Consider the following 24,710-nt stretch of genomic DNA (forward strand, 5'->3'; position numbering starts at 1 on the left):
CCAATTGGGGGGGGGGGGGGGGGGCAGGTAGGAGGCTCAGTGGATAGAGTACCAGGCTAGAGAGAAGAGATTCTGAATTCGAATTTGATGTCAGACACTTCCTACCTGTGTGACTCTGGGCAAGTCACTTAACCCTCATTGCCTAGTCCTTACTGCTCTTCTGCCTCAGATCCACTATATAGTATTACTCTTTTATTTTATTTTTTTAATTGCTCTTTTACTTTTTTTAAAAACCCATCATATAAATGCCAGCTATTATTTTTGTGGGAGACAGGATTTGAACCCAGGGCTTCCTGATAGAAAATTTGGTGCTTTTTTTTAGTCCTCCATGCTGCCTCTCCAACTCTGAAACTCTCTGGTCCTATGGTCCTAAGCTGGAAGGAACATGCTTCATGATGAATTTATGCCATTTGACTTGCACAAATTTGGAGAAGTTCATCTCCAAGTTGGCTACAGTAATTAATTTTTCAGATACAATTTTGCCACCTACCAAAACAAAAAAGGCTGGTTTTTTAATCTTGCCTTCTCTCTTAGAATTGACACTGAGTATCAATTCTAAGATGGCAGAATAGCAAGGGCTAGGGGGCAGCTGGGTAGCTCAGTGGATTGAGAGCAAAGCCAAGTCTGGAGACAGGAGGTCCTGGATTCAAATTTGGCCTCAAACATTTCCTAGTCTATGCAATTTACTTAACTTAATTGCCTAGCCCTTACCACTATTCTGCCTTGGAACCAATACTCGATATCAATTCTAAGGCAGAAGGTTTTGTTTGTGCAAAAGCTTGTCAATTGTATGTAATTTGAAATTGTCTCTTCTCCTTTACAATCACTTGTCTCCCTCTACTACCTGCTACCTATGTGACCTTGGAAAATCACCACACTTCCCTAGACTTTAGTTCTTCATCTATAAAATGAATGGGAATGGGACTATTTGGTTTCTGAGATGGCTTTTCATCTCAACCCATTATCCTTTAATAATCCTAGCCACAGTTGTATAACATATCCTTTAGTTTTCTTCTTATTTTAAAAAATGTTGTGACCTCTTATGTTTGTGACATAAATTTATTTGTAGCTTATATGGCATAAGGTATTGTTCTAAATCTAATCTCTGTCAGTTTTCTCAGCAGTTCTTATCAAATAGGGAATTTTTAACTCAGTGGTTGATGCCTTAAATTTTATGAGCACCATCATGTTTGTTGGCTGGCTTGTATCTTCTCTGTGTTATAGTTACCGTTTTCACAAACAACTTCTTAAAATTGTATTAAAGCTAAAATTTATTTTTTCAATTTTCAATTTTCAAAATTAAAATTTTTATATATTTTATTAAGTTGTCTGCATTCTTGCCTTTAGTCTTTCCCCCTTCAAAAGAGTCATTCCTTATAATAAAGAAAATTTTTAAACAGAGCAAGAGAAAAAAAATCAACCAAACTAATCAATGTACCAAAAATTTTTGAAATTATAAGCAATGTCCCCACCTATGGACCTTCACTTATGAAAAGCAACTTAGGTGGTTTTTTTTCATATCTCTTCTTTAGGGCTAAGCTTGTTCTTTATAGATATTGAACATTCAGTTTCAATTATTTTAGAGAGGTTGATATTTCCATTTCCATTGTTTTCCTGGCTCTGCTTACTTCTCTCTGCATCCGTTCATATAAGTGTTCCCATGCTGCTCTGTATTCCTCATGTTTGTCCTTTCTTACAGCACAGTGATATTCCATTACATTGACGTACCCCAATTTGCAGAACTATTCCTCAACCAATGGACACCTACTTTGTTTCCACTTCTTTGATGTTCTAGAAAGGACTACCATAAATATTTGGGGGGATGCATATGGAAACTTTTTTTTGGTGACCAGCTTGGGGTATATACCTAGCCATGGGATACCTGGATCAAAGTGTATGAGCACTAAAGTCCCATTTCATTAACAACGTCTTCTGTTGACTCCCATTTCAGAAATCTCCCTGGATGCTGATACTTGTCGAAATGGCAGAATAAAGCCCACCAAAGATAAGGTTGACAAGGTAAGCATGAGGAGGTTTTCCTCACTGGGATGTTGACTCATTGTTCCCAGTCTGTTCTAGACCTCCCAGCATGGTGTGAGAGTTTGGGGAGCAGCAGCTCAGACCTGTGACGGACTTAGACAAGGCATAGTTGCCACAGATCCACTCTACAAAGTAGATCCCATGTGATGTCACAAGTTGAAAACCTTAGATTGACCTTCTAGGATGTAGAATTTTGAATATATGTAGAATAAAATACGCAGAATTACAAAATATATAGAAAATATATGTAGAAGTATATGGTATATGTGGAATATATGTAAAATTATATAATGTGTTAAATGTATTATATAATTATATGTAGAATTGTATAACATATGTAGAATAAATTATGTATGTAGAATTATAGAATATATGTAGAATAAATTATATATGTAGAATTGTGGAACATATGGAATTATATATGTAGAATTTTAAATATATATATAGAATAATATATGCAGAATTACAAAATATATAGAGAATATATGTAGAATTATATGGTATATGTGGAATATATGTAAAATTATATAATGTGTTAATGTATCATATGTAGAATTGTAGAATATATGTTGAATGAATTATATGTAGAATTGTATAATATATGCAGAATAAATTATATGTGTAGAATTATGGAATATATAGAATTGTATATGTAGAATTTTGAATGTATATAAATTAATATCTGCAGAATTACAAAATATATATAGAATATATGTAGAATTATGTGGTATATGTAGAATATATGTAAAATTGTATAATGTGTTAAATGTATTATATATGGAATTATATGTAGAATTGTAGAATATATGTAGAATAAATTATATATATAGAATTGTGGAATATGTGAATAATACATTATATATGCAGAATTGTAAAATGTATAATTATATAATATATGTAGAATAAATTATATCTGTAGAATTGTAGAATATATGTAGAATTTTGAGTATATGTAGAATAATATATGCAGAATTACAGAATATATATAGAATATATGTAGAATTATATAATATGTGTTGAATCGATTATATATGGAATTATATGTAGAATTGTAGAATATATGTAAAAAGAATTATTTATATAGAATTGTGGCATGTATATAGAATTATCTAATATATGTAAATAAATTATATGTAGAATTATATTTGTAGAATTTTGAATGTATGTAGAATAAATTATATATGTAGAATTACAGAATAGATGTAGACTTGTATGGTATATGTGGAATATGTGTAGAATTATATAATGGTTTAATGCATTATACATAGAATTCTATGTAGAATTATAGAATATATGTAGATTGAATTATTTATGTAGAATTGCATATGTAGAATATATTATCTGTTTATATATGCAGAATAGATTAGTTATGTAGAATATGTCTGTTATACAGGATATATTATATATGTAGACTATATAATATCTGTAGAATATATGTAATATATTCTACATTGGTTCATAGTGTGTGTGTATATATATATGAATGTGTGTGTGTGTGTGTGCACACACAGGCACAGCATCTAGGTGGTGCAATGGATAGAATGATGGGCCTGGAGTCAGGGAGATTCGTCTTTCTGAGTTCAAATCCAGCCTCAGATACTTATTAACTGTGTGACCCTGGGCAAGTCGCTTCACCCTGTTGGTCTCAGTTTCCTTATCTGTTAAATGAGCTGGAGAAGGAAATGATAAACCACTCTAGTGTCTTTGTCAAGAAAATCCCAAATGGGGTCACAAAGAGTCAGCCATAACTAAAAAATGGCTTGTGTGTATATATACCCACACATATATAACAAATATCTATAAATAACAAGTATCTATATACTACAAATCAACCAAGAAACATTTATTAAGTGCTCACTGTATACCTAGTGTTGGGGCTAGAAAAACGAAACAAAGTAAAAACCTGCCTGCCCTCAAAGTTCCAGTGGCTTATATTTGAATGAAGAATGTCTTACTTTGTGTCATACCCTTGGTCAGAATGGGAGGAGGGCAAGTAATCCAAAGGTTAAATGAGACACTGATCTGCCCCCTCTTCAGGAAGCATTCAGGAAACTGCTCCTAAGCCCCTGGTAGGATTGTGACCAGACTCATATGAGAAAATGAGGGGGAAGTGCTTTCTAACTCTGCAAATATGAAGTTTGAGGAAGCTCTCCATTAGAGAGTACTCCAAAAATCGCCAGCTCACTCCAGAGTTGGGACGATCGCTCTGTCTGAGGAACCCAAGTCAGTTTCACAGGTCATCTCGTAGCTGGAAAGGTTTTGAGTGGTCCAAGGATGTTGGCTGTTTAATGGCCAGTGTCCTTCAGTGCATACAAGTATGGAAGTGGGCCATCAGGTGGTGGATTACTTTTTGGGACCCAGAAACTCATGAAATTATTTTCTAAGGTGTAGAGAGGAAATGTTTTCCAGAAGAATAATTTGTAAGCCCTCATCCAATGTGTTCCCCTGAATATTGGTCTCTAGTTACCACCTTGTTAAGATCAACTGACCAATTGATATTCAGTACCAGCAAACATCAATTCACTTTTACAAAAGGAAATTTATAGAGAATGTATAGCAAAAACCAAAGTACAAACACCTCTAAAACAGGGACCCTCTTTTTCTCTCCCACCTTGGTTCCTGAAAGACAGAGACTTTAATCTTTTTTTGAATTGTTATTTTTTAAACCCTTCCCTTCTTAGAATCCATACTAGGTATTGGTTCCAGGATAAAGGAGTGGTGAGGACTAAACAATTGAGGTTAAGTGATTTGCCCTCAGATCACACAGCTAGGAAGTGTTTGAGGTCAGATTCAAATACAGGACCTCCTGTTTCCAGGACAGTTTCTCTATCCACTGATCCACCTAGCTGCCCATAGTGAGTTTTATCTTAAAGTGGTTGCTATAAACCCTCCTTCCACCAAGCTCACTTCTGGGAATGGCTTGGTTTCTGGATTAGCCATTCCCTTGCTTGCATATCAAACTTTCTGGGCATTGGGGTCTGTTCATTCTTGGTCTGAATCAAGCAGATCACTCCTAAGATTGGCTCCTCCTTGGGCTTCACTGCTGTAGCTACTGATAGGCTCTGCAGTTTGTTAGCCCTCTTTCTATTGGATCTTCTGAACTTTCAAAACTTAGAAGATCCCTTCCAGCTCTGATACTCCACCCCAAAATTGGAAAGAGTTAGACCCAAAGAAACAAAAAGAAGCACCATTATTACTGGCCATACGGAAACTTTGGTAGGGAAATGTCCACCATAATAGTGTCTGCTGTTGCATCTACCTATCCCCTTCCTCAGAGGCTGATAGCATTTCCTTCTTCTCCCCAAGGAAAAGAGATGAAAATTTCAATGATCTGAGCCTTTTGCATGATATTTAATTCTGTAAGGAATTAAAATTAAGAGTTTGAATAAATATGTGAGAATTTTAAATTAATACTGTGGTCGCCAATTTAAAAATATTATAGCTCAAGCCAAAATGGCTTTTAATAGTTTTTATTTACAAAGAGGTAGAAAGAGTAAAAATAGAGAAATGCAAAGAGAGGGTAGAGAAGATTTCTAGCCTATCACATTAAATATTGCTCCAGTGCTCAGCTCAGTCCAGCAGGGCTTGTTAACCCTTCACCTGAGGACCTGGAGTTCCACCAACTCGTCCTCCTCCAAGAGGGAAAGGCATCTCTGGAACTAATCTCTCTCCAGAAGCCAAGAAAGGAAGGCCAGCTACTCACTCACCCAAGAGCCAGTCCAAGAGCCAAGGTCCCAAGTCACTGAGGCCCAAGTTGTAGCTCCAAGCTGCAGTACCAGTCCAAGATCCTCCAAGCTGAAGATTCAAGCCAAAGATGAACTCAGCCAAAGAAATTCAGGGCTTTTTATAGTCCTTTCCTTTCCCTTCTCCTCTTCACAGGGGCCAATCACAGCTTCCAAATTGCCTAGTACTCCCCCCTCTACCCCCCCCATGGGGGGGAAGGCACCAAGACAGTGTCGGTGGGATCCACACCTCATCCTCTGAAAGTATGACTCTTATCAAAGGATTCACAAGTTTCTGAATGATTGGGTTAAAAGGGTGGAGATCTCCAAATAAGTGACTTGTGAATTCTCTTACTTGATAGCAAAGTATTAAGTAGGGGTTAAGTAGGGGTTAAGTAGGGATTAAGTAGGGATTTCTTAGATTGATTAAAAATAGACAAAGAGAATAAAGAATTCCCTTTCACAGTTCTAATTTATCAACCTTGTAGTAAACTGACAGAGAATTGTCAGAGAAAGCCCACAAGTGCTTTCAAGTAGAGTCCTCTCCATTACTTTCCCACTTGAATTGACAACAGTCAGAGTACTCTGTGAAGGCTCTAAGTACTGGACTTTCACTGGACAATTCTTCCATTGTATGAAAAATGGAGGCCAAAGAGGTATGGTTCATTCGCCAGGGAGATGAATAAATTTGATATGTAGTAGAACAGACATAGACAAAAACACATTATAGGTAGATAGATTGTATATCTATAGACATATATAATCTATAGATTATAGATTTACAGATAGAAGCATATTATTGATGAATCAATTTATAGATGGAAAGAGATTATAGAGATAGATATCTATAGATTATGTATGTAATTTATAGATATCCATCAATATATATAAACGATAGATTACAGATTTATACCCAGAAACAGATTATAGACAAACAGATTTATAGACAGAAAGATGTCTATATCTATATTGTATAACTATCTATATAAATTATATATAAACTCTAATTAGACATATATAATCTATAGAGTATAGATTTATAAACAGAAACAGATTATAGACAGATTTATAGATGGAAAATTTCAGTTGAGACTGTCAGTTCAACTGACAAAGGCTTGACCCAAGAGACAAATGAGACCAGAGTAAGGTGATACAGAAAGGTTTATTTGGGGCAGCAAGCCCCCTTGCCAATGCCAAGATTAGGGAAAGGGTCCCATCTGATTTGGGGGAGATATAGGGACTTGTAGGTTTAGGGAAGGAAAGGGACGTAGGGGACAAGACAACTTGGATCATCTCTGAAGAAGGTGAGCTACTTGGGTTAACTTCACTGGATGTTCCTAAGCAGGGTGGGGAGTCTTAGGCTTTGGGGTTGAGGGGGTGGTTCTCAGGCCTGATGCTCAGCCATTCAGGTCAGCTTGAGGATCAAAGTCTTAGTATTCTTCCAGGTCTCTGGAGTTTGGCAGATGGGGTAGGGGTGCTAAGATCTGTCCCAGACCCTTGCTCTTCTTTCTGTATATGTTACCCCAAGAAACTTGTATCAGCTCCATGGGCCTCAGTTTTCTCATTAGTAAAATGAGAGAAATGGATTAGATGGCCTTTGAAAGCCTTTCTACTTGGAAGATTCCTAAATACCACAGATAACTGAAATAATGGATTTATTATTAAGGACGATGATGAAGAAAATGATGAATATAATACCCTTGATCATATCAACCATGGGACAATAAGAAACTTAACACCATGAGCATCCTTTAGAAAGGATCCTTTAGTTAGAGAAACTCAGAGTTGGAAAGGATTTGGAAGGTCACAAGTCCAATGAGGATGGCTGAAGCAGGCACTGTGGATCACTTAGAGCCTGGTTAGACATCAAGACTCCAAGGTCATCCACTGCATCTTGAGCCATCACCAGTCATTATAACTTTTGTCTGCCACTGTCGGACTTTGATGACTCTGAAAGAGAGAGTGAGGCCAATGATTTATGCGACTGGCTCACAAATTCAATTCATGTACAAGTCAAGATATCACCCTGTGATGTCATCAATCTTTTTTTGAAAATGAAGGACAGGGGCAACTCTCTCTCTCCTTTTCCTTCTCCCTCTCCCTCTCCCTCTCCCTTTTCCTCCCTCCACCCCCTGTCATTCTCTCTCCCCCTCTCTCTTTTTTCCCTCCTTCCACCATTTTTCTTCCTTCCTTCCTTCCTTCCTTCCTTCCTTCCTTCCTTCCTTCCTTCCTTCCTTCCTGCTGGTAAATTCAGAGTTTTTTCATTTGTTCTGGGCTGCCTCTCTACAGAACCAATCTTTTGATGAATGAATAGCTGTAATATGAGTGGATCATCAATAATCATCTCTAATTGTGTCACACTGGAAGTTCAGGACTTAGCTTGACATTTGGGCCAATTGGGTGTGCTGGTCACGGCCTTAATTAGTTTAAAACTGTGCCTGGTAAGTCCCAGGATCCTTTCAATAGTTATCATGATTATTGAAGGTTTCTAAATTTCAGAAGCACTGTTCTATGGTTCCTGGCACTAAGGTAACTAGCTCTGTGTTCCCCTTTGGTGTCTGCAGAGAAACTGGACATGGGGCCCCCATGGACAAGGCGCTATCCTGCTTGTGAACTGCGACAAGGATAACCCCAGGTCTTCTACTGTGGATGCCGAGATGGAGAAGGTGACTAACAACAAAGGTAAAGACTGATTCAGATCCCTGTTCTGGAGCCAGATCTGAGCATGAGAATCATTTGAGAGGGAGAGTTTGCCCTAATCAGCTATTCCCATAGTAATCGAGCCTTAATAAAATCATGGTATGTTGGAGCTCGCAGGGCAATTAGAACACAGAATGCCAGAGCTGGGAGGAGCATTAGAACACAGAATGTCAGAGTTGTCGGGGTCCTTAGAACATAGAATGTCAGAGCTGGGAGGGTCCTTAGAACAAAAAAAAATGCTTGAACCTTATTAACATCCTGAGAAGTCGGTAGGGAGCTTCATAATTCCCATTTCAAAAATGAGAAGACTGATCATCAGAGAGACAAAGAGTCTCTTTCAAAGTCAGAGTCGGCACAGGAAAGAACTGGAACGAGAACCCAGGTCCTCTGACTCCCAATCCATTGTTTTCGATACAGCACTAACAGTGAAATTACTCACCCCAGAGGTCCCACATCAACCTAATTTTTCCTAGGTGGCACAGGGGATAGAGTGTCAGTGCCGGAGTTACAAAGATCTGAGTTTGAATTTGACCTCAGACAATTACTACTTGTGTGATTCTGGTGAAGACACTTAGTCTATCTGCCTCAGTTTCCTCAACTGAAAATGGGGATAATAATGACATCTATATTGCAGGGTTATGAGTATCAAATGAGATATTTTTGAACACTTAGCCCAATGTCTGGCACACAGTAGGCACTCGAGAAATATTTGTTTCTTTTTTCCCCACCTTCCTTCCAGACCTGAAAGATATGTCCCTCATGATTCTGAGCACACAAACTCCAAAAGATTTCTTTGCCCAGCACCAACTGATTCTTCACGTTTCCAAATTTGAGATGGATAAAGTGAGAGTTTTTCAAGCTGACCGTGAGTACACCCATGACCACTGGTGATCATCTTGAGGGTCTCTAATGTTAGTTAACATCCAATGATATGTTTAGTGATTGTCCTAAGCCTATTCTTTGGGATCAGCTTATCCTCAGAGATAAATTCCAGGTTGAAATATATGCCAAGGATGACTTAGGAGGAGACCTCAATAGGGACTGGTCGATGAGAACAAAGCCCACCAAAGACCTAGTGGTAGCTGAAAAAAGTACCACAATCTCTGAAAATCAGATAGACAGATGGATGGGACAGGTAGGTAGTCCAATGGATAAAGCAAGGAAACTTGGAACCAGGAAGACCTCAGTTTGAATCCTGCTTCCGCCATTTACTAAGTGTGTGGCTCTGGACAAATCACTTGAAATCTCTGGGTGTCATTTTCCCTATCTGTAAAAATGAGGAAAATATGAACACCTATCTCAGAGAGTTGTTGTGAGGATCAAATGACCTAATATTTTGTAAAATGTTTTACAAATCTTAAAGTGGTTTATAAATTTTAGCTATTATTATTAAAAAGATGAATGGATGGACAGATTAAGACAGTTGGAGAGGCAAAGGGATCAATAGGTGTATTTAAGGATAGATAGATAGATAGATAGATAGATAGATAGATAGATAGATAGACAGACAGACAGACAGACAGACAGACAGATAGATAGATAGATAGATAGATAGATAGATAGATAGATAGACAGATGGATGGATGGATAGATGGATGGATGGATGGATAGATGGATGGATAAATAGATGGATGGATAGATAGATATAGATGGATAGATTGATAGATAGATGGATAGATAGATAGACAGATAGATGGATAGACAGACAGATAGATAGATAGATAGATAGATAGATAGATAGATAGATAGATAGATAGATGAACAATGGGATAAATGAATCTAGGTATAGCTGGAGAGATAGAGAGATGGATAGAGGGATTGATAGATGGGTTAAGAAATAGATCATAGATAGATAGAAGGATAGATAGGTGGCTATAGGGATAAACAGATTCATAGATACATAGAAAGATAAATGGATAGGTGTATAGCAAAATAGATAGAACAATAGAGCATTTCTTAATCCGTTACTCTCTTATCACTGAATCAAGGTCCCAAAACTTGTGGCATTAGACCTGCTAAATAGGAAAAAGGATCAGCCCTTGTACCTCTACACATAATTTAAATGACTTCTGCCTTGTACATACTGGCCCCCCACCCCACATCTCCACTGTGATAGTTGGTCCACTTCTTTGCTATTTCTTGGGGAGAAATGTGTGTATGTGGGTAGGAAGAAATACTTTAAGACTATAAGCAGGCACTTCCCAACTGTGTGACTCTGGACAAGTTACTTAACCCCCATTGCCTAGCCCTTACTGCTCTTCTGCCTTGGCGCTAATCAATACACAGTATTGACTCCAAGATGGAAGGTAAAGTTTAAAAAAAAAAAGTAGGAAAGGGATCTTAGGATCATAGATTAGCAGACAGAAGTGACCTTAAAGGCCATCAAGCCTAATCCCCTCATTTTTCGGTGCAGGAGAATGAGGCCCAGAGAGGTAAAGAAACTTGCCCGAGGTTACATATCTACTAAGCTTCAAACTGTCAGCCTGTAAGAGTCAGTGCCCCGGGGCAGCTGGGTAGTTCAGTGGATTGAGAGTCAGGCCTAGAGATGGGAGGTCCTGGGTTCAAATCCGGCCTCAGCCACTTCCCAGCTGTGTGACCCTGGGCAAGTCACTTGACTCCCCATTGCCCACCCTTACCACTGTTCCACCTATGAGCCAATACACAGAAGTTAAGGGTTTAAAAAAAAAAAGAGAGACATTACCCAGCTCTCATATACCCCCTAAAGTTAACATAATCAACTTTATAGAATAATAAGAGCCGAAGTGATGTGCCAAAGGCCAACTCAAAATGACGCCTAAGAACTGATTGTTAAATTTTTAGTGTGAGCATTTACAGCTTGGAAATTGGCAGATACTACAAATAAGGCCTTGGTTTATTATTTTGTTCATTATCTAGGCTAAAGAAAATGATGGAGAAATGAGTTAATCGTGTAGATTAAACTTAAAAGGATGTTTTGAGTATATTTTCCCCCTGAAACTCAGTTGTTAAATGTTTGCCAGTGTGCTCTTGAATAAGAACTAATTTAAGAACTCACATCCTGAAAACCTATACTATCTCTGGTTTTATAAGCTACTTACAGACAAACAGAGTGAGAGAGAAGCCGGTTCTGGTCTCAGTTGCCATCTACCTGCCCTCCCGGCTCGGTTGCCTTCCTGCTATCATAAGAGCCCATGGACACAGATCTTGTATTTACTCCTTTCTCTCTCCTAGGAAAGAAATGGCCATGCAAATATAAGATGGTCCTGGGGCCAAAGATGCCCTCTCGTGTCCTGACAGTGCTTGACGGCCACCAAGAGAACACCTTTTATGTAGAAGGACTCGCCTTTCCTGATGCTGACTTCTCAGGGATTGTTTCCTTCACTATCACCCTGACGAACAATTCTAAACTGGTATGACCTAGAAAGCAGCTCTGGGGTAGATCCCAGCTCAATAATTTGGGGGTGTGCGGTAGAGCTAGGGAAAAGCACGACTTAGACACCTAACAGGATTGCTTGGCTTCACCCTCTCTTCTTACAATCTACTGTTGCTTGAATAATTTTTCTTTCTTTTTCTTTAAGAAATTTATTTTTTTAATTTATTAAATTCTTTTATTTTTTATCTTTTTATTTTTAAGAATTTATAAATTTATATTTTAAGAATTTACAAAATTCTTAAGATTTAAGAAAAATTTATTTTCCCAATTACATGTAATCATTTTCCACACACATTCTCTGAAATTATACAGTCCAAATTGTCTCCCTCTCTTCCTTCCCTCTCCTTCCCCAGAGAAGCAATTTGGTCCAGGTTATATAAATATACTGGAATAATTTTTCTTATGCAAAAATTTATGGATGATACTCTTCTGCTAACAAAACAAAACAAAACTCAAAAAACTTCAATGGATCCCTATTGCCAACTGAATAGATTCAGATTCCTTTGTTTTGCATCCACCTTTGATGCCACCTGATCTTTGCAGTCTTATTTACATTTATTTGGAGCTGTTGTTCAATTGTTTCGGTCATGTCCAACTCTTCATGACCCCATTGGGTGTTTTCATTCCTGGCGTGGTTTGCCATTTCCTTCTCCAGCTTATTTTACAGATGAGGAAACTGAGGCAAACAGGGTGTAGTGACTTGTCCAGGGTCACATAGCTAGTGTCTGAAATTAGATCTGAACTCAGGAAGATGAGTCTGACTCCAGACCCAGCACTCTCTCCACTATACCACCTAGCTGTCCTATTACACTTATAAATACTACACATCAATCAAATTGGACCACTCTCTGTCCCTTCAACAAGTCCTATACTGTCTTAGCTTTCTTTGATCAGGTGACAAAATGCCACTTTAAAGTCCACTGCCTACCTCGAGAAGCCTGCTGTGATCACCTCATCTGTAACAACTCTCCCTCAGAATTTATCATGCATTGCTCTAACTCAGTGGTTCCTAAACTTTTTTGGCCTACCGCCCTCTTTCCAGAAAAAATATTACTTAGCTCCCTGGAAATTAATTGTTAAAAAATTTTAATAGCAATTAATAGGACAGAGAAATGTACCTGTGGCCATCACCACCTCCCTGAATCGCTGCAGCACCCACCAGGGGGCGGTGGCGTCCACTTTGGGAATCACTGCTCTAACTCATTTTTCATGAGGCATCCAGGTGGCGCAGTGGATAGAGCATTGAGCTTAGAAGTAGAAAGACTCATCTCCCTGAGTTCAAATCTGGCCTCAGATACTTAACTAGCCCTGGGCAAGTCACTTTACCCTGTTGGCCTCAGTTTCCTCATCTGTAAAATGAACTGGAGAAATAGAAAACCACTCTAGTATCTGCCAAGGAAACTTCAAATGGCATCACAAAGAGTTGGAAACAATTGAACAACAATAATAGCAAAAAAAAAAAAAAGGCAATCTATGATGTTAAGATTCTAGAACCCTCTTTTTGAAAATCAGTTATGTGATGATGGTGTAATGGTTCGAGCACTGAGCCTGGAGTCAGGAAGATTCATCTTCATGAATTTACATCTGACCTCAGGCACTTACTAGCTGGGTGACCCTGGGAAAGTCACTTCTCCCTGTTTGCCTCAGTTTCCTTATCTGTCAAATGAGCTGGAGAAGGAAATGGCAAACCACTCTAGTGTCTCCTTCAAGAAAATCCCAAATGGGGTCACATGAATGAAATGGCTGAACAATAACTCTTTTCTGGCACAATTATACTTTATAGTTATCTGTGTTTATGGTGTATCTCCCCTGAGACTGTGAGCTCAGAGAGAGCTGAGATTATACCACGTCTGGGCTTTGTATCTCCCTTAGAGCCCAGGATAGTGCTCTATGCAAGTAGCAATTAAATGAATGAATGAATGAATGAATGAATGAATGAATGAATGAATGAATGAATGAATGAATAATGCTGGAGATTACAGATGTGGCTGATGTGACTAGACCTTCATGTCTCCATCATCAAATGAAGGGGGTAAAGTTTAGGAAGAGAAGACAATGAGAGGTTCTGAGTGATCCTCTGCTAAGTCAGTGTGGTGATGGCAAGAAACCAGCCACATCTTCTTTTTCCTCTCCCAGCCTATCCCAGAAGCTCTGCTGTTTGAGGACACGGTGGTGTTCCGTGTGGCACCCTGGATTATGACTCCAAATACTCAGGCTCCACAAGAGGTGTACGTGTGCAGGTGAGGGAGATGCTGCCCACACTGGGAGTTGGAGGAGGGAGCATGACCCAGACCTTTGAAAGCTGTTAGGATCCCGATTCCCCATTGCTCAGAGCTTTTCGGCTTTCCCTTCACCCAGGATCCAAAATAAGAAACCATCCTAAAGATCATTAAGCTGCCCTTTTGATAACTTGCCACCCAAAGAGTGACAGTCAGATCAATGCCATCGCTCTAGTTTTGTGTTGTGGAAGAGGCAAAAGGAGGGAAGGAGAGAAGGACAAAGGATGAAAGACTGTAGATTTAAAAAATTAATACCCCCAAATACTCCAAGTATTATATTTAATAAGATGTACTAAATTTAACTTTAAATTTTAAATTTTAAGCAAAAAAGGGAAACTAAAAGTCTAGAGTCTAGAGGGAGCTCACCCAAGCCACTCACATGGAAGAGAGAGCGAGGGAGGAGCTTATAGAGCTATATAAACCGTAATGTAAAGATGCATGTAAATGAAATGGGAAGAAGGAATTTTGGGATGGGGAAAGAATTCTGGGAGATGGACTCAAAGGGTTCAAGATTTTTTCTAAACTACACAGGATGAAGAAGAAAGATACTCTTACATTTCAAATTTAAACCTTAGAAAGCACCTTTGAACATCTACTATTAGACTATAGAGGGGGCAGCTGAGTAGCTCAGTGGATTGAGAGCCAGGTCTAAAGATGGGTTCAAATCTGGCCTCAGACACTTCCTAGTTGTGTGACCCTGGGCAAGTCACTTGACCCCCATTGCCTAGCCCTTAAAGCTCTTCTGCCTTGGAGCCAATACACAGTATTGACTCCAAGATGGAAGGTGAGGGTTTAAAAAAAAAGAATATAGAAAATTAGAGATGGGAGAGACCTTTGAACATCAAATACAAAAGGTGAGAGGGACCTTAGAATACAGAATTGGGAGCAGTGAAGTGGTTCAGTTTAGTATTAGTATTAGTATTGTTTTAGGTCACATAGCTAGTATTAATATTGAGCTTAGTATCATCAGGCTTAGAGGTGGGAGGTTAAATTTGGTTCAGATTTGGCCTCAGATACTTCCTAGCTGTGTGACCCTGGTCACTTAGCTGCTCTCCTACACTGGAATTAATACACAGTATTGATTCTAAGATGGAAGGTTGAGTTTTTTTTTTTTTTACAAGAGCATAGAATGATTGGGTTGGGGACAGTCTTAGAGTAGAGGATATCAGAATGGGAAGAGCCTTAGAATAGAGACTCTCAGAGCTGGAAGAGATCCTAGAACACAGAATGTTAGAGCAGGACATAGAATGTCAGAACTGGAAGGGTCCGTAGAATCCTAGATTTAGAGCCAGGAGGAACCTTAGAAGGCATCTGGTTTAACCCTCTTGTTTTATAGAATATAAGGTCCAGAGTAGAAAATGATTTACCCAAGGTCACAGAGGTAAGTGGCAGATGTGGAATTTGAACTCGGATCCTTTGATTCTAAACCTAGCACTCTTATTCCACTGCCCTACAATGGGATCTTGGAATATTCGATGTCAGAGATGAAAAGGATATTGGAGATCATCCAATCCTCAATCATTTTGCAGAGGAGAAACTGAGGTCATGGTAGGAGAGCCAGGTTTGTAACCCCAAGTATTCTACCCACAAATATGAAGGTTCTCATCAACCCTGGATACTGTCTCCTCAGAACCAACAGGAAGCTATGCCCACACTCTTAATGACAGCTGATTGTCTAATGAGAGGGAAAAAATTCAGTCTTGTACTTTTTAAACTTCTCTCTTTACTGATATATACTGAGATAAATAAAGCGATCTGCTCATGATATGGTCAACAGCTATGTCTTCTCTTGGAAGTATGACATAGAAAGAGAAGGCAGAGGTGGGTGATGAGAATAACGGGAATAACAATAAAAAGAGCAATAATCACATTAAAATAGCAATTGAAGGCTTGAAAAGCAATTTACAAACATTATTTACAAAAGTAACCCTGGTAGGTCAGAATATTATTATCCCCATTTTATAGATGAGGAAACTGAGGCATAGAGAGATCTGCTCAGAGTCACACAGCTACTAAGAGTCTGATGCAGGATCTGACTCCAAATCCAATCTTGTATTCACTGAACCACCTAGAAGAAAAGTTTAACTGGAAGGATCACAAGACGCAGTCAGATAATCCAGGGTTTTAGTCCCAGCTCTGCCATTTTTTTCTCCATTTCTCCCTACTTCCAACCTCAGTTTCCTTATCTCTAACAAGGGGATTGGACTAATTGACCTCTAAGATCATTTCTCATCCCTGATTATTTTGTGTTCTAGAGGCTCTGGAGGCTCTGGCGTTTCGTGTTCCAAGTCCCTCCTAGCATGCCTCTGCAATTCTATGTCTTGACGCCCTTGCCAGTCCTAACAGTCTACTGTCCAAGGTCATTTCTAGTTCTGACATTCTATATGTCCCAAAGTCCCTTTCAGTTCTGACATCGTTTTATTTTAAAATTAATAAACCCTGAGAGAAAGAACATGAAACATGTAACTAGGTGAAAAAATATTTTAAAAATTAAAAAAAATCATCTCTAGAGGCAGCTGGGTACCTCAGTGGATTGAAAGCCAGGCCCAGAGATGGGAGGTCCTGGGTTCAAATCTGATCTCAGACACTTCCTAGCGAGGTGACCCTGGGCAAGTCACTTAACCCCCATTGCCTAGCCCTTACCACTCTTTTGCCTTAGAATCAATTTGATTCTAAGATGGAAGGCCAGGGATTAAAAAAATTAAATTGAATTAAATTAATCTGCACATTCTATGCCATTCTATGTTCTAAGGTCATTTATTGTTCTTTACTTGTTTCTTTCCATGTTCTAAGGTTCTGACCAGTTATATTCTGAAATACCTCCCAGTTTGATGTTCCTTATTCTAAAGTGCCTTTTTTTCTGTCACTCTGTGTTCTAAGGTCCCTTCCTGCCCTGACAGTGTATGTTCTGGGGTCCCTCTCAGCTCTGGTTTTCTATTTCCCAAGGTTCCTTATTTCAGGGTTAGAGCAGACCTCTGTCTCCTTTCTCCTCCTCTGGGGTGCTGAGGACACACCAGGACTGGCTAGTTTGAGCCAAATCTTGAGATGGGAGCGTGTGTTTGCAAACAAAGATTGGGGAAAATCAGGGATGCCACCTGTCTTCCTTCCCTACTCTGCCATGGAGTGAGTCTGCCTTTAAGATGGCATTCCTCACCCACGGGTCCCTAAGCCTCCTGGAGGCACTGAAGGAATACTCTACCTCAAGTCACTGATGTGTCTAGTGCCCAAGGCCCCTTGGGATGAGCGGTTCTTCCTTGATCTTTCCAGGATTTATGATAACAAGAGCTTTGTGGACTCTGTGAAGGCCTTGGCCAAGACGGCCAAATGCAAGCTGACCATCTGTCCTGAGGAAGAAAACTTGGATGACATATGGATGCAGGTAGCTTCTAGCTATTCTACAGTGGGGTAGGGACTGTAACTGCATCTATGGCCCAATTTCTCTTGGGTGGGACACCAAAAGGGGACCAGTAAGAAAGTAGAGAATCCTAGTGCGACTCCCATATCCAAAGAAATCTGAAAGCAATTGACTTCTCTGCAGGATGGCTGTTTGGGGACATGTTGTTACTACCAAAGGGCTGCACTTGAACTGATAACAATTATCCCTCTGCTTCTAATAGGATGAAATGGAGTTTGGGTACATCCAAGCCCCTCACAAAATATTTCCCGTTGTCTTTGACTCACCCCGAAACAGAGGACTGAAAGATTTCCCTATCAAAACCGTCCTGGTATGTTTTGTTGTTGTTTGGTTGGTTTTCAGTCTTGTCCAACTTTTCATGACCCTGTGGGGGGTTTTCTTGGCACAGATACTGCTATGGCTTGCTATTACCTTCTCTAAATCATTTTGCAGATGAAGAAACTGAGTCAAATAAGGTGAAGTGACTAGTCCAAGGTCATATAGCTATTAAGTGTCTGAGACCAGATTTGATCTCAGAAAAATTAGTCTTCCTGATTTCAAGCCGGGCACTTTCTACATTGTACCACTCAGTGATCCTGAATGGATAGATACTTATAAATGAACAATAGATGGTGGAGAGATAGGTATAGATGAATGATAGATGATGGAGAGATAGGTACAGGTGAATGATAGATGATGGAGATATACATATATAGATGAATGATAGATGATGGAGAGATACATATAGATGAATGATAGATGATGGAGAAATAGGTATAGATGAATAATAGATGATGGAGAGATAGGTACAGGTGAATGATAGATGATAGAGAGATAGGTACAGGTGAATGTTAGATGATGGAGAGATACATATAGATGAATGATAGATGATGGAGAAATAGGTATAGATGAATAATAGATGATGGAGAGAGATATAGATGAATGATAGATGATGGAGAAATAGGTATAGGCGAATGATGGGTGATAGATAGATATACAGCCCGATAGATAGCTAAGATAATGGTTAGCATTATAGAGCATTTTAAGATTTACAAATAGTAATTTTTTTCAGATAATATCTTGTTTGATTTTCATAATAACTCTCAGAGGTATACGCCATTATTCTTCCCATTGTACAAAAGGGAACACTGAGGCTGAGAGAGTGTCCAGTGTCACATTCTAGGAAGTATCTGAGATAGGAGACAAAGGTCTGGTTTGCAAGAAATGATTAAAAGTTTCATTGCATTTTTGCAAGTACACAGACTACTTTTACAAAATGTTTGTAGTTTAGAAACACCTAAAACAATTTAAAGGCACCTTTTTTTTCTACGTGAGTAAATGTGTGCATGTGATCATTTTTTAAAAACTTTTACTCAGTTTACTAATTAGCTTTACAGGACAACCAAAAGAATCTTTGCTTTTAAACCCTTCTCTTTCATCTTAAAATCAATACAAAGTATGGATTCTAAGATAGAAGAGCAGTAAGGGCCAGGCAATTGGGGTTTAGTGACTGAAGAAGTCACTTGACCCTTGGCTAACCCTCATCACTCTTCCGTTTTAGAATTGTTACCAAGTAGGGCAGCTGGGAAGTTCAGTGGATAGAGAGTTAAGCCTGGAGGCAGCAGGTCCTGGGTTCAAATTTGACTTTAGATACTTCATAGTTGTGTGGCCCTGGCAAGTGACTTAACCTTCATTGCCACCCTTCTGTCTTGGAATTGATACTAAGACAGAAAGTAAGGGCCCAAAATGAAAAAAAAAAAAAAAAAGCTGAATTTGCACAAAAGCAACAAAGAGTCTGATGGGTTGTTTTTTTGTTCTTTTTGACTTTTTGTCCACATGTTTGGTGTTGTGCAGATACAGTCGTGGAGAAAATACCTTTCTGTTTTCTAAGCCACGGAGGTTTGAGGTGAAAGGATTTGGCCAGAGTTTGTCTACCTTTGGGATGAAAACAAAATCAGAAAGTTCTATGGAAATGATGCCTTGAAATATTTTCTTTTCCAAGTTTCCTTGTTTAAAGAAAGTTAAAAAAAACACCTTACCTTCTGCTTTAGAATCAATAAATATTATGTATTGGTTCCAAAGCAGAAGAGCAGTAAGGGCGAGACAATGGGGGTTAAGTGACTTGCCCAGGGTCACACAGCTATGAAGTATCTGAAGTCAAATTTGAACCCAGGATCTCCCATCTCTAGGTCTGGCTCTCGATCCACTGAGCCACCCAGCTGCCCCCTAAAGAAAGCCTTTTTTAAAATAAAAAGTAACAATATGGCCAATTTATTACATAAAGTGATTTCCTGTGTATAAATTATGGGCCATCAGCCCCTCTACACTGGAGGCCCTGGCACGATAGGCACAATTGAGCAATTTGATATTAAAAATCATAAAATGTACAGTATTATATGTTATATACTATATATGCAATGTATTTTATGTCACATACTCCTATGTGTTATGTATTATATATCATTTATATGATATCTATCCTATACATGTACAGGATAAATTCAGTACATACATATATATGGCATATATATATATATATATTTGTCATTCAGTCATTTCAGTCATATCCAATTTTTTGTGACCCCATTTGGGGTTTTCCTGGCAAAGATCCTAGAGTAGTTTGCCATTTCTTTCTCCAGCTCATTTTACAGATGAGGAAACTGAGACCAAAAGGGAGAAGTGACTTGCCCAGAGTCACACAGCTAATAAGTGTCTGAGGCTGGATTTGAACTCTGGAAGATGAGTCTTCCTGACTTCAGCCCCAGCACTCCATCTACTGTGCCACCCAGCCACCTGTACTTGATGTCAGATCTTATGTTATGCCATATTTTATTTTCTACCATAACTATGAGATCTGTTAAACTCATCATATATGTTATATAGCATACATGATGGATTCTATATCTCATAAACACAATGCAGAGGTGTCTATATGAAATACATCCAGGATAAACTCAAAACAACCTTTGAAGGAGATGCACTATTGGCTCCAAAGGCTCTGGCACCCATTAGGTTTTTTTGTTTTGTTTTGTTTTTTTAAACCCTCACCTTCCATTTTGGAGTCAGTGCCATGTATTGGCTCCTAGGTGGAAGAGTGGTAAAGGTAGGCAATGGGGGTCAAGTGACTTGCCCAGGGTCACACAGCTGGGAAGTGTCTGAGGCCACATTTGAACCTAGAACCTCCCGTCTCTAGCCCTGACTCTCCATCCACTGAGCTACCCAGCTGCCCCCTACCCATTAGGTTTTGCTTGAGTTTGAGCCCATCCTCTCAGCCTTCTAGAGCCCAGGGTCAGCCCTGCATGGATGAGGTGGTGGTTATCATCATCATCATCATCACCATCATTACTAGTGCCAGTGCTGTTATTGCCATCATAATCCTTGGCATTTCCAGGGTGGTTTCTTTTTCTACGCACGGTCCTCCTCTTAGCTCCGTCTGTCCTCATCCCAACGCCCCAGGGGGGACGGAGGGCAATTTGGTCTTGTTTACTGGCCAAAAGGACCTTCCAGAAGTCCAGCCGGGAGGAGATCCAGGTCCCTTTCTTGCATAGATCTGTTCTCACCCCTGGGCGAGATTCCTCCAACCCTCCGCTACGTCGTTTTTTCATGGTGACCACAGATTGATCTCACAATCCTCCCTCCACTTGCTCTTGCCAGGAAGGGCACAGGGGAAGGTGTAACCCGGCTGGCATTCATTCTAAAATCCCCTGCCAGGCTTGTTCTAACACAGCAAGGCCTCCAACCTCTCTAGGAGCCTGGGGGAGAATCTTTTGGAACCCGACCCTTGGCTGCTGGCTTGCTATAGGACCATCTCAAACTACCACCATTATTTAGGAGGGGAAGGAAAGAGGATTTAGAGATGGCCACCAAAGAAATGAGCCAGCTCAAAATGGTGAAGGCAAGAGGCCTCCAGAAAAAAATCACTGGGGCATTCGATCACCCACACAGAAGAAGAATAGAGCTTTTGCTACCCAGGGAGGGAGGAGAATGGAGTGAGGATACACCAACCATCGGCCAGTCAATAACCATTGATTGAGCCCCTCCAGTGGTGTGTGCCAGGACTCTTGGCAGGCCCTAGAGGAACAAGTTCTAATAGATCTGCAGAGGGGCCAGGACACCTGGCTCCTGACCTTGGGGGGCCCAGAGAAAGAGGGAAGGGATCAGCGATCTGGATGAAGGGGATTTTCCTTTGGGGGAACCCAGCTCATTTCAGTCTCTCCATCACTCTTCCTGGTCTAGGCTGGATGCCTGGGCTGCCCGGCACAGCAGATACCCTCCATGATGCAGAAGGCCAGGCATTTTAGAGAGAGGAGGGGGTAACTCACTCAGGGGTATCTTATTAGCCTTCCATCCCTCCTTCTACATAGGCAAGTAGGAACCCATCAACATGATGGTATAAGAAGTGGAATATTTTAGCATGGAAAAGTCCAGCTGGGGGGATTTGGGAGAAAGGGCCAGTGGGAGCGGGGTGGGGTACCAGGTAGGAGGAGAAGACATCTCCAGAGCAGAAACAATGGGTCAGGGAGCTACCTTGCCTGGAAATTTTAAAAAAGCAATAAGAAAGACCTGGATTCGAGTTGTACCTTTGGCACATACTGGCTGTATGATGCTGAAGTCATTTAGCCTCTCATGGCTCTAGATCACTCACTAGAGTGTCTAGTTGAAGATTCTAAGTTTCAGAGAAGGGGCTGACCTGCTTACACTGAGGAAGGAGATTTATGCTCCTTTGGACATTCCCTGGGTTAATGGAATCTTGGGACCTTTTCCAAACTACCATAAGGAGCCCCTGGGAATATTAGTGGAAGAGTGTAGGATGCAGGTCATCACTAGGAAGAACAGCTTGCCGGGGAAACTTTAGTGAATGAGAGGGAAGAATGAAGGTGATGCAGCTTAAACAATAGTTTTGCTTTGTTTGGTTTGGTTTGGTTTAAACCCTTACCTTCAGGCTTGGAATCAATCCAAGGCAGAAGAGCTGTAAAAGCCAGGAAATAGGGGTTAAGTGACTTCCCCAAGGCCACACACACAGCGAGGAAGTGTCTGAAGCTAGATCTGAACCCAGGACTTCCCATCTCTGAGCCTGGCTCTCCATCCACTGAGCCACTTCGCTGCCCCCTCAAATAAAAGGGTTATTTGGTTTTTTGTTTTTTGAAAATGATCTGATGTTCTTAGTGGATTGTGAGTCAACAATGTAATCTAGTGGTTAAAAAATTGAATTCAGTCTTACTTCATTCCCTCTCTCCCTCATCCCACCCCTTACCCCTCAGGGCCCAGATTTTGGTTATGTGACTCGAGAGGCAGAGGAAGATTTGGTCACTGGCATGGACTCCTTTGGGAACCTGGAAGTCAGCCCTCCTGTCACAGTTGGAGGAAAGGAGTACCCTCTGGGAAGGATTCTCATTGGTGGAAGCAGCTACCCCAGGTGAGGGTACACAGATGGACAAAGGGCTTTGGCTAGCTTGTGAATTAACAGGACAGGCATCTTTAGCTTGACCCCATCCCCTACCCTTCTCCCCCAACACACCCCTTCCCAGCTTTAACATTCTGTACTTAGGGTCCTTTTAGCTCTAAGATTCTCTGCTCTCTTAACTGTCATTCTACATTAGAAGGGGCATTGAAGGTCTAAAATTCTAAGTTGAAGGATCCTCTCCATTCTGACATTCTATGTTCTAAGGTCCCTCCCAGCTCTGACATTCTCTGTTCCAAATCCTCCCTTAGTTCTGACATTCTGGGTTTTAAGAACTCTCCCAGCTCTGACATTCTCTGTTCTAAGATCTCCCCCAGCTCTGACATTCAGTGTTCTAAGGCCCCTCTCAGTCTGACATCTTCTGTTCTTAAGAATCTTTTTAGCTCCACTATATAGTGAGTCTCCTGTCACTGGAGGCAGCCAAGAAGAAGCTGGCTGCTTGTTTCATTTTCCTAGATAAGACAGGTGGTTGGAGCAGATGACCTCTGAGTTCCTCTGTTTGCATTTTTCAGGGTAACTGATAGCAGGTACCTCTCTGGACCCCAAATGGCACTCACTGCACTGACTTCCCCACATTTTCTATTAGACACTCATTGACTTCTGTGGTTTCCAGGGATGTGAGCAGAGAGATGCTTAAAGTGCTCCAGGACTTCCTTTTTGCCCAGAAGGTCCAGGCTCCTGTAAGACTCTTCTCTGACTGGTTGTCCATTGGGCACGTGGATGAGTTCCTCAGCTTTGTCCCAGCCCAGGATGGGAAGGTACAGTTCTGGGAGGAGGTGTTGGGGCTCACAGAATTGTATGGAATTGGGAAAGTGTGATCTTAAGCAAATCACTTCACTACTTCAAGCCCAAATTTCCAGAACTGTAAAATAGGGATAAAGCTACTCAAAGTAATTTCCCTTTCCCCCTTCCCACTCAAAGTGCTTCAAAGAATGTGATTTGTCAACCTGAAATTTTTAGAGAAAAGTAAATTATTATCTTTATTTAAGAGCCCCCGCCCAACCCTCAATCAGTACCTGGCCTCCACTTTGTGAGCTAGTGCCCTAAAGCTCTGTCTCAGTTTCCTTGAATCATGGTGTAATTATATTCCTGGTTGAGAAGTAATATGGTTTAGGAGAACTGGCCTTGACTGGACTCTGCCACTTACTGTATGACCTTGAGTAAGTCACTGAACTATAAGATGGAGTGGAGATTAGTCACTAGAGGTCCAATGGAAGAATTTTAAGATCCCTTTGGGCATTTAGTAATTGATAAACTGGTGGGGCATCTATTGTGAAGAACCCTCTCCTGACTTGAATGTTTTCTTCTTCCAGGGATTCAGGCTTCTCTTGGCCAGCCCCAGCACCTGCTACAAGCTATTTGAGGAGAAAGAGAAGGAGGGACATGGAGATGTGAAGATGCTTGAGGGGGTTAAGAGTGAGTTTCTGGTTCAAGGCTCCCAAGGGCTGGTATTCCTCATCCTCTATTTCAAGGTTGGCCATTGTAGACCCTTTCCCATAGTGGCAGACACCATTGGAGAGGGAACTGAGCTTGCAGACCAGGAATACTCTGTGCCTCAGTGACTGGTTCCAGTCTAAGACGTATCACTTATTAGGTGACCCATGGCCTTGGGGCTTCTCTCTAAAGTAGAATTGCTTTGGAGATTCAGTTTAGGAACAAATGGTAATCTTCAGAACTGATCCATTTCTGGAATCACAGAATG

The 24,710-nt window shown here is 40.3% G+C and overlaps 1 protein-coding gene across 1 annotated transcript in view; it reads left to right on the forward strand.

The window, feature by feature from the left end:
• Nucleotides 1–24,710, forward strand: part of PADI3 (peptidyl arginine deiminase 3) — a 144,734-nt gene that overhangs the window by 114,288 nt on the left and 5,736 nt on the right. The window contains exons 11-13 of the mRNA XM_044671294.1: nt 22,809–22,963; nt 23,622–23,766; nt 24,322–24,424. Coding sequence (XP_044527229.1) covers nt 22,809–22,963; nt 23,622–23,766; nt 24,322–24,424 — 403 coding nt within the window. The remainder of the gene's footprint in view (nt 1–22,808; nt 22,964–23,621; nt 23,767–24,321; nt 24,425–24,710) is intronic.

This window comes from Gracilinanus agilis, chromosome 3 (assembly GCF_016433145.1).
Source record: "Gracilinanus agilis isolate LMUSP501 chromosome 3, AgileGrace, whole genome shotgun sequence".
Lineage (NCBI taxonomy): Eukaryota > Metazoa > Chordata > Mammalia > Didelphimorphia > Didelphidae > Gracilinanus > Gracilinanus agilis.